Raw genomic sequence first — 13,477 nt, forward strand, 5'->3', positions numbered from 1 at the left:
TAAACATATGTTTCTCATGCCAATTAAGCCCCTTGAATTGAATTGGGAGAGAGAGAGAGAGAGAAGGGTGCAAGCCTTTTGTGAGAGGTGTGCATGTGTGTGAGGGTTTTGTGAGTGAATTGTGTGCCTGTGTATATGGGAGCAAGAGAGATTAGAGCGATAATTGGGTCTATCTAACCCTCTCTCTCTCTGTGAGTATGTGGGTGTACACTCATCCCTTGTTGAAGTGCTGCATTTCTTTCAGGTGCTAACCTAAAACAAGGGAGAAAATCCAAATATAAAAAAAGAAAACTCGAACCCAAAAAAAGAAACCGTTCTCTGTGTAGCAGTCATGGCTGAGGAGAAGACAGCCCTGAAAGTCATGGGGCCTTCATCCTCCTCATTCTCCTTGCAGACAGTAGGGAAAGTCTGTTTCCATGACAACAGTAGAATTAAGGGGCGCAGGAGCGCAATCCCAAAATGACACATTGGACTAGAGCCTAAATGATATGATAAATCACCTTCACTGATTTGATACTGGGCGCTCTCTCGCACATAAAGGATACTACCTGAAATCTGGGAGAGAGGGTAGAAAAAGTTATACTCTACATGAAATAGAGTATTTTTGGGGATGTTGTTATCAGGGGGAAGAATACAGTGCACAAGGTTATCGACAAGAACACAGCGGTACAATAAATAAGTGAAAGCTTTTGATAATGTATTTTTATTCTTAAACAATCACTAACTTCATTCTGATTTTTAAATATCAATGCATTTTTTTCATCTCACAATTCATAATGCATATATGCTTGAGTTCCATTTACGGTGAAATCATTTGCAAACAAACATAAATATAATATCTCTTTACACAGTATTGAGCCCCTGCGCTATCGCTCTGGCATTTTAATTTTGTCCCCCAAAAGTGATCTCTTAGTTCACTCGCATATCCCCTATTTTACTCTCACTCCCTATTCTTAACCCCTCATTTCTATCCTCCCTTCTTCTCTGCCAGCAGGTTATGTAAAGTACATCCTTTTGAGTAGTATGAAGTTGATGCTGATCCAAGGTCAGTTTTGCGTCCCTATCCCCTAATGGTTAAGGTTAGAACTGAGGGAGAGTAAGCCGATTACTAGATCTGTGCCTTTGGGCTATTTAAACTGGAGCAACTACTGCAGAACTGAGCCCAGCTCTCTCCTGATCCCAGTGGAAGACTTGTGCTGGTCTTCTGCCATGACCTGCCGCAGTTAATTGAGGAAGTGTCTGACATGACACCCTGACATCCCCTATCTCATGCCCTGGCCAGATCCCAAGACTTCCAGACCCCCCACTCTGCCACCAACACCCCTGACCCAACCCCCCCCCCAAGACCACACCTTTGGCCAGGCTTTGTGCATTAGGTGCTGGGCAAGGGTGGCCCGCCTTGTTGTCAGACTCCGTTCATTAGACTGGAGTGGGACTTCCTGAGTTAGACGAACGATAGGATCAGTGGACACGGTGACTTCTCCATCTTGGTGATGGGGGAGATTCCTCCCTGCCTTCCCTACTGGTTTAACCAGCCTTTTTACTCTTCGTATATACAGCCACTCTCCTACATTTGATTTATGAAATGGCGGAGGCTCATTTCCACAATGCAGCAATCGGCTCATTTCCACAATGCAGCAATCGGCTCATTTCCACAATGCAGCAATCGGCTCATTTCATGGCTCACAAAACCTACTGAGATGGAAGCCATTGGGATGCCAGCCTGTAAGTACAAAAAAGTGAAATATTTACAGACTCTCAGGGCAAACGAACCTTCCGGCATCCAAATTTTGTTTTTGTTGGTTTTGGATGGCTGGGCTCCTTCCCGTTGCATTGTGCTAGGTTATTGTTGATTAGTGTCGTAGGTGAAAGGGTAATGATGGAAGAGGATGAGCTCACAGGGGCTTTGTCGAAAATGATCTTAAAATACTTCCTTTGTTTCTTTTCCCTCATGGCCACAGATATAAAGAGACTAATTACATAAAATGAATGCGCTACACCCCATCAACCAATTGTGACATTTCTAGTCTGCTCAGTGTACTGATAACAAAGATAAAGACACAAGGAGAGGAATAATCTTAAGAGTATTGGGACGAATACTTGGATAGCTTTCATAATCACCTTAGCCCCAAGCAGCCTGAGTCTGCTGAGCCCTTACACAAGCCACAACAACGTGCCTTCCCAAGGACATTTTCATAATTTATTTGTACCGGCTAAAAGCATTCTCTGACGCACTTCGAAGAAAGTATTGTCAAAGCTCATAAAGAGGTGAAGTAGACCTGTTCCAAATAATCATGAAAGAATCCTTGATTGGCGGATGCTAGCCAAGTTTCCTTTTCTGGAGAGAATATTGCATTTCACCCTAGGATTGGCCAACCCAGACCTTATTAGAAAAAATACCCTTATTAGTACTGGGCACACCAAACAAAAACAACCAGAAGCTCTATCAATCTTTTTTCCTCCTGGCTATACCCACTTTGCCAGAGTATTGATAATATTACAAGGCTATCCTTTCCCTCTTGACCATTAAGTTCACAGGACTGGATCATTGAGAGTAATGGTGCGTTCGAATGGTCCTCGGAATCTGATATTTCCCAGTTGGTGAAGTTGTAAATACAACATGAGTGCTTTCAAGTGCTCTTCAACCAATGGCATTTTTGCTAGATGGCTAATCTAGCTAACGTTGCTTATGTTGACAATATGTCAAACTATATACTGTATGGATCCACCGAGCTACATTAATCAGATGGTTAAGGTTGTAAATGGCTTTCTTTTATCGTCTAGTGGTCGAAAAGTGGAAAGGTCAGTGATGAAACGTCACACCTCGTAAACTTCAGTATCTTCATTCTGGACCGTGTTTCCCACTTGGAACTCAGACTTTGAGGGTCGTTCAATCATTATTCCTGGGTCAGGAACTCGTATTTCCACATTTCCATCAGCACTCGAACGCACCATAATATGCTAGAGGACTACTATGAGGCTTGGTGGAGTAGCAGCCATATTGCTTTTAGTTGTCTAGTCCTGTCATATCAAAGAGTATGTGGAGATAGGAAAGGAATCCAAGATCCACACAACCTATTCCACACCGACAGTATATCACCTGAGCAAAAGCCATCCCACTCATCCATTCCTGTTCCAACCGAGCCCACCAGCGACTTCTCATATATATTCATTCTTTACCCTCACACCAGTGTATGCAGTGTGAAAGTGCATTCAATGTCAAGCAATAAAAAATACCAACAATTTTTCATGTCTACAGTCTCAAATGAAAAACAGAATACCCATGATACTAAATTGGGATGAAGAGTTATCAACACATAAGTAATATTGTTATTATTGGACAACAGTAACACAATTAAGCATGTGAGGGTGCCATAGCGTTCATAAAATCAATGCATGGGAAATTGAACATGTCTTTAAAGCTCATTTTTCACAGCTTAAATTGGAAACGATAGATATTTGTATTGTGAAGAGACCACCATTCCTTTGTCACAGCTTTTTTTTTCTTTTTTGCATAAAACGTAGGTCAACTCCTGATTGAAAATGTTTGTCGTTGTTTTTTTGTTTTCCTCTGGGTTTATCTTGATATTCGTCTAAAAGATTTTCACAGGCGAGAGTTCAGTTTTTAGTCATCTTGGGTGTAGCTCCTCCCCCTCGTGGCGGTCCATCCCTTCAGAGGGCATGGTGGTGAGGGGGGTCTGTAGCCTCTCTCCCCTCTATTTAAGAGAGGGGGGACACAGGCCCCCCTAGTGCCCCCCCACCCTTGGGGCCCTGCTGCTAGGAGTTCTGGTTGACAGCTTTCCCTCCGTTCATGGTGGGAGTCCCTGAGCTCTTCCTGGAGCGCTGTTTCTCTTCGATCTCATGCAGCGACGGCTCCCTATACATACACACTGCAGACAGTGTATGTAGTAGAGGACGAAGCAGGAAGCAGTGGGGGATAGAGGAGAACATGGAGGACAAATAATGAGGAGATGGATGGGCAAACAGAGAGACAAAGTCAGATCGAGCTCAGGGACTCCCACAGAGTGTAGGAAGTTGCTCTTGGAACCTGTTTTGGAATAAAATATTAAATATCTGTCCTTAAAAATGTAACTTCCTGTGTTGGGTGGTTACTCTTTCACCATGGATATGTTTTAGGTAATTTTGAGACCTCAGGTACTGCTGGAATGTCTACTAATGGCATGTCCAGCGTTTTGGGAGTAATTACTCAGGTCCTTTATAAACAGGTTGCTTATAAAGTATAGATAGTGCTTTCTTTAGATCAGGTAGCCTACTGCAAACGTCTAATATAAATAAGTATTTATATTAAACACCTTTTACATGGCCTTATAAACCAACAATACATTGTTTAAAAACATGTTTATAAACGCATGAATAACTAGCTTACTGACATAAAAAAGTGTAGGAATAATGAATACTAAAATGGTGGGCAGACTATTTCTAAAAAAAACATATACATTATTTATTACCGGACATAATTATGAGGTGTTACCCACTTGTGTGAGTATTTAATTGGTTCCATTGTGCAAAGTAAATAAATACAGCTAAAGTATTTGACAACATAGGTCAAACATTATCCCCCAGGGGCCATGTTTATAAAACTTTTTATGCTTAATATTAGAATGAGGAAAACTGTAGCGGCAGTGTGAGGAAATGCAATTTGTAAAATTAGTTTACACTAATAATGTTGTGTATATCACATAAAAGCGTTGCGTTTATAAATCATGAAATGTCATGCAAATCCAAGTATATCACTTATTTCCATTCGTCAAGTTTAAGATTTATAAATTACAATGTTGCTGTGGATTTCATCGTACGCACAATGTACGATCAAATCTGTGCATGAAAATGTTTTTTAAAAGAGGGCCCTGATTTCACCATATAGGGCTTGGCTTCAACCAACTTACTCCAGGCGATCAAAACCTGCAAAAGACAATACACAGATGAGATGGCAGATGCATTCAGATGCCTTACCTTCAATGGGCCTGGGGACAAAGTGTGAGGAGGGCTTGGTTTTCTTGACCCTGTTCCCCTTCATGACCTGGCCTTCCTTGGTAAGGCCAAGAAACCAGGCCCGACCGGACTCCTGCTGCCGGTACACAGTGGACGAGTAGATCACGTAGTAATTCTCAAACACCGACTCCTTAAACTTGCACTCCGGCGTGAACATTTCCTGTTTTGGTGCCAAACAACAAAGGGAGTTTGTTGTTAGAGTAATGTTCATGAAGTCGGATCAAAGTTCAGGAAGTCGGATCATGTTCAGTAGGGAACATCACACAAACCGTTTTGCCAACGGCTTTGGAAATCTGTGTTCTTATTAGACAAAGTCAGATTTCACTCTCACGTTTCAAACTGTTTTCTCCCCACTGAACATGACGAGGCAAGTGAGGGTTGTTATTGCGGTAACGAGATGGTTTGAGTTACGAGACGTTGGTGATCCACAAGGCATTCGACAGACAAACGGACACAGGTCAACAGATGATGGAGAGATGGGCGGAATAGACAAGCCTATGAGAAGTCGCTTTGGATTATGTTGTTTTGAGGATGATATTGGGTAGAAGGCACTGCCGTCATTCAAATCCAACAAAACTCCATTGCCAAAAGGAGATGGAACTAGCTACTGTATGTGTGTTGACAAGGTTTGGTTGGGTTCTCTTGAATTGGTTTATCAGACTGTGTATGGTCCAGGTGAATGAGTTTGTTTGGAACTGCTGGGCTAAGTGATTCAGCAGTGTGTGTGGTGATATTTCATTCATCTCTGTCTCCTTCAGGGTTATGTGCCCTTTTAAGGATGTCCCTTTGACTGACAGCCCAATTCTGCTCACTGCTGGAGATGATCCACAGGCAAACTGTGTGTGTGTGTGTGAGTGAGAGAGTGTGTGTGTGTGTGTGTTAGAGTCAGAGAGAGATGCATGTTTGTGCATTCAAGCCTCAATATGAATACGTAATATGTGAATAGGCGCGTGCATGAGGCTGCATGGCACTATCTCACACTGTTTGCGTGAGTGCTCGTTTATAACACCTGGCGGTGTTCGACACGCGGCGGCAGTCTGAAGGACTCTCGGTACGTGTGGGGCGTGTAAGCCGGTCAGCAGGCGTGTGACTGTGGACAAGCCGCAGTGGGGAGTTGGAGTGGTCGGTTTTATCTGGACCTGATGACACTCTGTCAGAAAGCAGACGCCTCTCTATGTGGGAGGTCGCGGGGTCACATCCTTCCTGTCCCACGGTGGGCAACTCAGCCAGGGTTCCTCCACCTCCATCTCCCTTTTTCCCATCTATGCCAAGGTCCCCTCACACCTTGCTCCCACACCCCCGAACCACCCCTCCCTTTGTCAACCACACTGACATATTCTGAAATCCCCTCCAAACTTGGCCACAAGGACATCGCTCTATTAATGTCTATTATTCCTGTAGCATAGCAGGGAAGGTTATACGGTACGTAGGAGGCTTCGATGGGGGAATGATATAGAGGTGTGTATGGTGTTTGTTATCTTGTATGTTGTGAATGGGATGGTGATAGAGGTGTGAGATTGTAAGGATATGAGCGTACATTGTGCACAAGTTTGTGGGGAAAAAACAGGTATAAACAAAAAGATAAGAACCCACATTTGCATTAACACACACGTAAACAGGTCTTGTGCCGTGCTAAAAGTTGGCTCCTCTGCCAGGAATGCATAATGAAGAGAAGCTGTTACTAGCTCACCGAGGAGGGTAAAAAAAAAAAAACACCCCACCATTTTTCTGAGTAACAAGCTGTGCTTGGAGAGTTTAAACTGATTAAAAGGACGCTCATTTATATTCAGCCCCAATTCTGAAGGAGAAGGAAAGAACTTGTTAGTGAAACTGGGCACATGAGGGTGCTCTCACGCGCCTCCATTACGGGGCACTGGGGCAAGCTGGGTGGACCAGCCCGGAGCCCAGTGGAGAAACAGTGGAGAGCAAACAACTGGTAAATGCATGAGGAGCAGATATACACTCTAAGAATTAGTGGTGATTTGATGAACCCTAGAGATCCTCAAGGAACCCTGGAGTTATTCAAGGAACCATTCCAGAAGAAACCCTGGACTGGAGGCATGGCTTAGTAGGTGCGTGGCTTTCAGCTAGATCTTTTTAGGCCACCGGTGGGAGTAAATATCCTTCCTGTTCTGTTGTATTGTTATCACATGTTAAAGTTGAACACTGACAGTTTTGCAGCTTCAAATCCCAAAATGTAAATAGTTACCACTTTATTACCATATGTATATCAGCAATGTTAACATTATGTTCAAACATGTAATATGTGTAAATATTCAAGGAAATTGAAAGCTGCGGTGTACAAACTTAACATGAGGAACAAGAATTACATTTACTGTAACGGGTGGCCAAAAAGAACTAGCTGAAAAGCCACGCCAACAATAAGCCATGCCTCCAATCTTCTGATAGGCTGCCACCTCTACAATATATTATTTAAAAGGTTCAAAATTGAACCCTTCAATCATAAAAAAGGTTCCAGTTTGAACCTTTACATGGGGGTTGAACTGGAAAGGTTCCTCCAGTGTGGCAATGTTTAGAACCACAAATGGTTCTTCCAGGCTCCTTTACTTCGAAGAGTGTAGAGCACATAGACAGGACAGACAGACGAGAGATAGAAATAGAGCAGATGGACACAGAATGGACACAGAGTATACACACAAGACCGAGGGGTCTGTACATGCGGAGCATCAACATATACTGTATGTAAACAATAGTCAGACTGATGCGTAGATATACGCACAGCGTGTGGTGCAAACATGGTAGACCAAGCACACAGTAAGGGTAGAGAATGTAAAGTAGTTTGTGGAAAGACTGAGAGTGAATCCAGTTCAGTTAAACAGACTGAAATTGAATGCAGTTCAGTGTAAATAGATTAAGGCTGGGATACGATCCAAAAGCGTGTTGTTGTCAATGTGCCTTTTAACAGCAATGTTCACAGAGATCGCATTCACAGGAAACGCTGTATATCTCAATCAACGCACAAACAGATTGATTCCCAGCCTAAGAGTGAATCCAGTTCAGTGTAAACTGACAGAGAGTGAATCCAGTTGACTCACCAATATAAAATCCTGTGTTGCCTGACTAGCCCATACCTTTCCTCAGGCTTTAGAATTCCCCTTCTCATGTTGAAACCATACAGCAAATGAAACGACATCAGAATATAAAGGCCCTTCAATTGAATCTGAATCGAGATTTGTTGTTCTGTGGGTCTGAATCCCCTCTACTCGGTATCATTACTATTCCAGCTCGGGGCTGTACCACTCTAGTCTAGACAGCTACCTCAGTGACATTGGGAGTGTGGGAACGACACAGAACCCACAAAGAGGACATATATTACACAGTTAATGACCAAACACACACACCCACAAACAGACACAGACACACATGAAAACAGACACAAGCACACACACACACACACACACACACACACACACACACACACACACACACACACACACACACACACACACACACACACTCAGAATTTACAGCAAGGACAATTTTTATGGGGCTTCCTCTGAGAGAGAATGAAATGAATAGTTCTGTTCCAGTGTTCTCTCTCTAACAGAAGGCCACCAGGCTACATGTCATTAGTAGCCGCAACACAGTCTTATCGCTTTATCAGACTGCAGAGCTTGCACCTCCACAGTAATCCTCTCCATTCCACATACTCACATCCGTCTTTGGTTGGAGAACAGAGGCACTGCACAGCACTCCCTCTCAAAAAAAAAAAGAGATATTTTCTCATTTGCGGTGTGGTGGCCCCATCCCTAAAAAGAAAAACTGGAGTCCTGCCTTCCCCTCCTCTCCTCTCCTCCCTTCGGTCACTTCCTCCCCACAGCCTCCACTCTATGGTTTTACTGCGGCACCATTTTTTTGTCTCCGGCGGCACAGGCATAAATAAGAAGCAATAAAGTCAGTGGGTGATTGAGAGAACCAATGGGAACAATTTAGACACCATTTAGAAGGCCAGGTACAACAGGAGAGAGGGCAGACGCAGGGCGGGATTATCAGCAGTCTGTGTGTGTGTGTGTGAGTTGCCTAATTGTATGTATGAGTGCTCGAGTGATAGGTTGCACATAAACTGTACGCTTTATGTGAGGCTTTGCGTTTATAAGGCTTCACTTTCATGTGCGCATGTATGTTGCTTGAGAGTGTAAGTGAGTACGCGCCCCCTGTCCCTTAGTTAAAGATAGATGCTTTTTGAAATACAGCGAGCGAGTGGTTACTGCTGTGCTGCAAAGTAGGTCACAGTGAGTGTTATAAATAATGGAGATCTCCTCACTGGAGATGAACCCCCCCACACATCCCAGCTCTCAACATCGGCATCACCCTTCAAACCAAACCAACATCAGCATTGTTGATCATCGTTCTGGATTCCAAGTCCATAGACTGTAGGACACCAAGACTAGCTACAGTACTCAACATCTACAGTACTCAACATCTGAACTACGTAATTTCACATCCACACTGGACTGACCGATAGTCAATAATCTCAATACTTCAACATATACAGTACTCAAAATAACACACAAAAAGCGAACGTCCTAAGTTTGTTGATTTCTGTTGAAAAAGTTGAAATATGGTGGCCGTTTTATAGTGCTGAGTGATTAACCGGTTTTTAAACAACTAATTGACCGACTTCAGTTCAATTATTTTAATTCCACTTTGCTCTGTTTTTTTTCTTCTGTGAGCTCAATGTGCCGTTTCTATAGAGATAAATCAGATCAAGCCTGAACTGTGCGATGTAGTAGGGAGTTGTAGTTTCTAAGAGGCCAATATTCAACATAGTTTAACTACAATGACCATAATCCATTGTGCACCTGCCTACTTGTCCGGTCTGTGTGGAGCACTGAGCTCCATTGCCGTGAAAAAGTATTTGCCCCCTTTCTGATTTCCTGATTTTTGCATATTTTTTATACTGAATGTTATCAGATCTTCAACCAAAACCTAATATAGCACCATGCTTGACCGTTGGATTGAGGTTCTTACTGTGGAATGCAGTGTTTGGTTTTCACCAGGCATTATGGGACCCATTTCGTCCAAAAAGTTGACTCAAGTTTATCAAAAAAGCACCTGGATGATCATCAAGACTCTTGGAAGAATGCTCTATGGACAGATGATTCAAAAGTATAACTTTTTAGATGACATGGGTCCCATTATGTCTGGCAAAAACCAAACACTGCATTCCACAGTAAGAACCTCATACAAACGGTCAAGCATGGTGGTGGTAGTGTGGTGGTTTGGGGATGCTTTGCTGCCTCAGGACCTGGATGACTTGCTTAATAGAAGGAATCATGAATTCTGCTCTGTATCAGATAATTCTATGGGAGAATGTCATGTCATCCGTCTGTAAGCTGATGCGCAGCTGGGTCATGCAGCAAGACAATGATCCAAAACACACAATCAAGTCTACATGAAAATGGCTAAAAAGCAACCAATTTGAAGTTTTGGAATGGCCTAGTCAAAGTCCAGACCTAATCTCAATTGAGATGTTGCGGCAGGACTTGAAACATGCAGTTCATGCTTGAAAACCCACAAATGTCGCTGAGTTACAGCAGTTCTGCATGGAAGAGTGGGCCAAAATTCCTCCACAGCGACGTGAGAGACTGATCAACAACTACAGGAAGCGTTTGGTTGGAGTCATTGCAGCTAAAGGTGGCACAACCAGTTATTGAGTGTAAGGGGGCAATTACTTTTTCACACAGGGGTAGTGGGTGTTGCATAACTTTGTTTATGAAATAAATTAAATAAGTATGTAACGGTTGTGTTATTTGTTCACTCGTGTTCCCTTTATCTAATGTTAGGTTTTGGTTGAAGATCTGATAACATTCACTATCAAAAATATGCAAAAGTAGAGACAATTATAAGAACAGTGCGGAGCAGACAGAGCAAACGGAGAAGAGAGAATGCGCGATCGACAGGGATAGAAAGCATTTGCTTCGCGAGGTATCTCTACCTGAAAATACAGGATCTAAGTGATTGATAGTTGAGATTCATCACTCAAGTATGCCTTATTTACTTAGATCTACTAAAATAGTGATTTTGTCAGACAGTATAGGCAGCATCTCTATAGAGATGAGATGTCTTGGAATTAAATCATAAAGTAATGATGAGTAAAGTCACTACCATTAATTGTATTTTTGTCCTTGTATTGTTTTATTCTGTGTTGTTACAGCATTCAACCAACATAATGCATAGTGCATTCAATGAAAAAGTCACAATAAAAAACACAAAAATTGAAAACGGTGATTATTGTTTAATAATCGAAACGAAACTGAAACGTGGTGATATTACCTGGGATGAATGCAAAGAATCAAACCAAAAATTCTGCCACCTGCTATCTTTGTTGAACAGCTGACATGATGTCATTAATGTTCTTAGGTGGAACCGGTTTTCTTGAGCATTGCAGCAAGTACCACTATTTCCCAAACTTTTCCCTAAAACACTCCTGATTTTAAAAAAATCAGGATAACATCCCACTCACCTGGTAGTGAGTTTGGCACATACACAATGGCATACACTGAGTGTACAAAACATTAAGAGTTGCCCTCAGAACAGCCTCAATTCGTCGGGGCATGGACTCTACAAGGTGTTGAAAGGGATGCTGGCTCATGTTGACTCCAATGCTTCTCACTGCTGTGTCAAGTTGGCTGGATGTCCTTTGGGTGGTGAACCATTCTTGACGGAAAAACCCAGCACCTACTACCATGCCCCGTTCAAAAGCACTTAAATATTTTGTCTTGCCCATTCACCCTCTTAATGCTACACACACACAATCCATGTCTCAAATGTTTCAAGACTTAAAAATCATTCTTTAACCTGTCTCCTCCCCTTCATCTACACTGACTGAAGTGGATTTAACAAGTGACAATAAGGGATCATAGCTTTCACCTGGAGTCACCTGATCAGTCTATGTCATGGAAAGAGCATGTGTTCACAATGTTTTGTACACTCAGTGTATTTTACTTGCTCTGAAAAATGCAAGCCTCTGGCCAGGGGGTTAACTTAATTGCCTTCCATGAGGTGTTACCAATTACCAACTTAAGCTTGTATAAAACCACAGATGTCACTTTCTTTTTAGCCAAGCTCTGAAAACATAACATGTAAGCCCACAAAAATGATGTTGTTACACTTAACAATACATTTGGGGACCAGAAATGATCTCCAGGACAATATCCAACCTTAGAATATAATTGCTCAACTGAAAACATTTAACTTTCCAAGATACCCTCTTCAACACTGACCTTAACACCATCAAGCAACATCACACCGATCACTCAACACCCTTTCCCACAGATCAGTGCGATCACCAACTCCCACTTTCATCCACAATTCTTTAACTCACACTCACACCCAGCTCTTCTCCAAGGTCACAGGCCAAAGAACCAAAGAAACACTGAAACTTCTTCCCACTAGTCCCTATGGTCCGGAGCACGGGGGAGGGGGGGGGGGGACGGACATAAAAAAAAAAGAGTGACATGAGTGCATGTGAAGTATCTCATTCGTGGTAGCATGAGCAGCATGCCTAATGCCAATCAGAGGTCAAGTTGACTACATTGTAAACCCCAATGTGGTGTCATTAGACAAACCTTGAGGAAACCACTTTGCACTTATATACCCGAGTACAGTTACTTAAAGTTATAAGGCCTTAGTTTGAGGCCTAGCAACCTCAAAACGAATCCAATGGAGTTTCCCATCTTCTCAAAATAATCTCTGAATAGACTTCACTAAAATTCCCAGATTTTCTCAAAAATCCTGGTTGAAGGATTTCCAGGAATTTTCCAACCGGAATTTTGAAACCCTACTTGCATGTCACATTATGCTGGCTTGCAAAGTATTTGTGTAATTCCTATTGGAATCCTGCTGGAGTTAGGGATATCCAACACTTGGAATTTTTATTCACCTGAACAAGATGGCGCCGATAGACATGGTCGCCTCGTTCCTGGCTCCTAAGCAACTTAGCATTAAATATATATGTTTTGTGTTACTTCTCATATTGTTAGATCAGAAAGTTTTGGCATTATTATTACATACAGCCGGAAATAACTTTTGGATACTACGACAGCCCTCAAAGAACTTCACTGAACTTTATGCAAACTGGAAACCACGTATCCTGAGACCGCATTTATTGTAGCTGGAGAGTTTAACCTCTCTGGTATAAGTGGGACGGTAGCGTCCCACCTCGACAACAGCCAGTGAAATTGCAGGGCGCCAAATTCAAAACAACAGAAATCCCATAATTAAAATTCCTCTAACATACAAGTATTAGACACCATTTTATAGATAAACTTCTTGTTAATTTAACCACAGTGTCCGATTTCAAAAAGGCTTTACAGCGAAAGCACACCATACGATTATGTTAGGTCAGCGTCAAGTCACAGAAAACCATACAGCCATTTTCCAGCCAAGGAGAGGGCTCACAAAAGTCAGAAATAGCGATTAAATTAATCACTAACCTTTG

The 13,477-nt window shown here is 42.4% G+C and overlaps 1 protein-coding gene across 2 annotated transcripts in view; it reads right to left on the reverse strand.

Moving 5' to 3' along the window:
- Nucleotides 1-684: 684 nt before the first annotated feature.
- The window catches only part of LOC106568709 (fibroblast growth factor 12), a 47,335-nt gene continuing 34,542 nt past the window's right edge, over nt 685-13,477 (reverse strand). For both annotated transcript variants that reach the window (XM_082960718.1, XM_014139284.3), the window contains 2 exons: nt 4,975-5,173; nt 685-3,890 (listed from right to left, as the gene is read on the reverse strand). In XM_082960718.1, the coding sequence (XP_082816844.1) occupies nt 3,778-3,890; nt 4,975-5,173 (312 nt within the window). In that variant the 3' untranslated portion in view covers nt 685-3,777. The remainder of the gene's footprint in view (nt 3,891-4,974; nt 5,174-13,477) is intronic.

This window comes from Salmo salar, chromosome 14 (genome assembly GCF_965601325.2).
Source record: "Salmo salar chromosome 14, fSalSal1, whole genome shotgun sequence".
Taxonomy (NCBI): domain Eukaryota; kingdom Metazoa; phylum Chordata; class Actinopteri; order Salmoniformes; family Salmonidae; genus Salmo; species Salmo salar.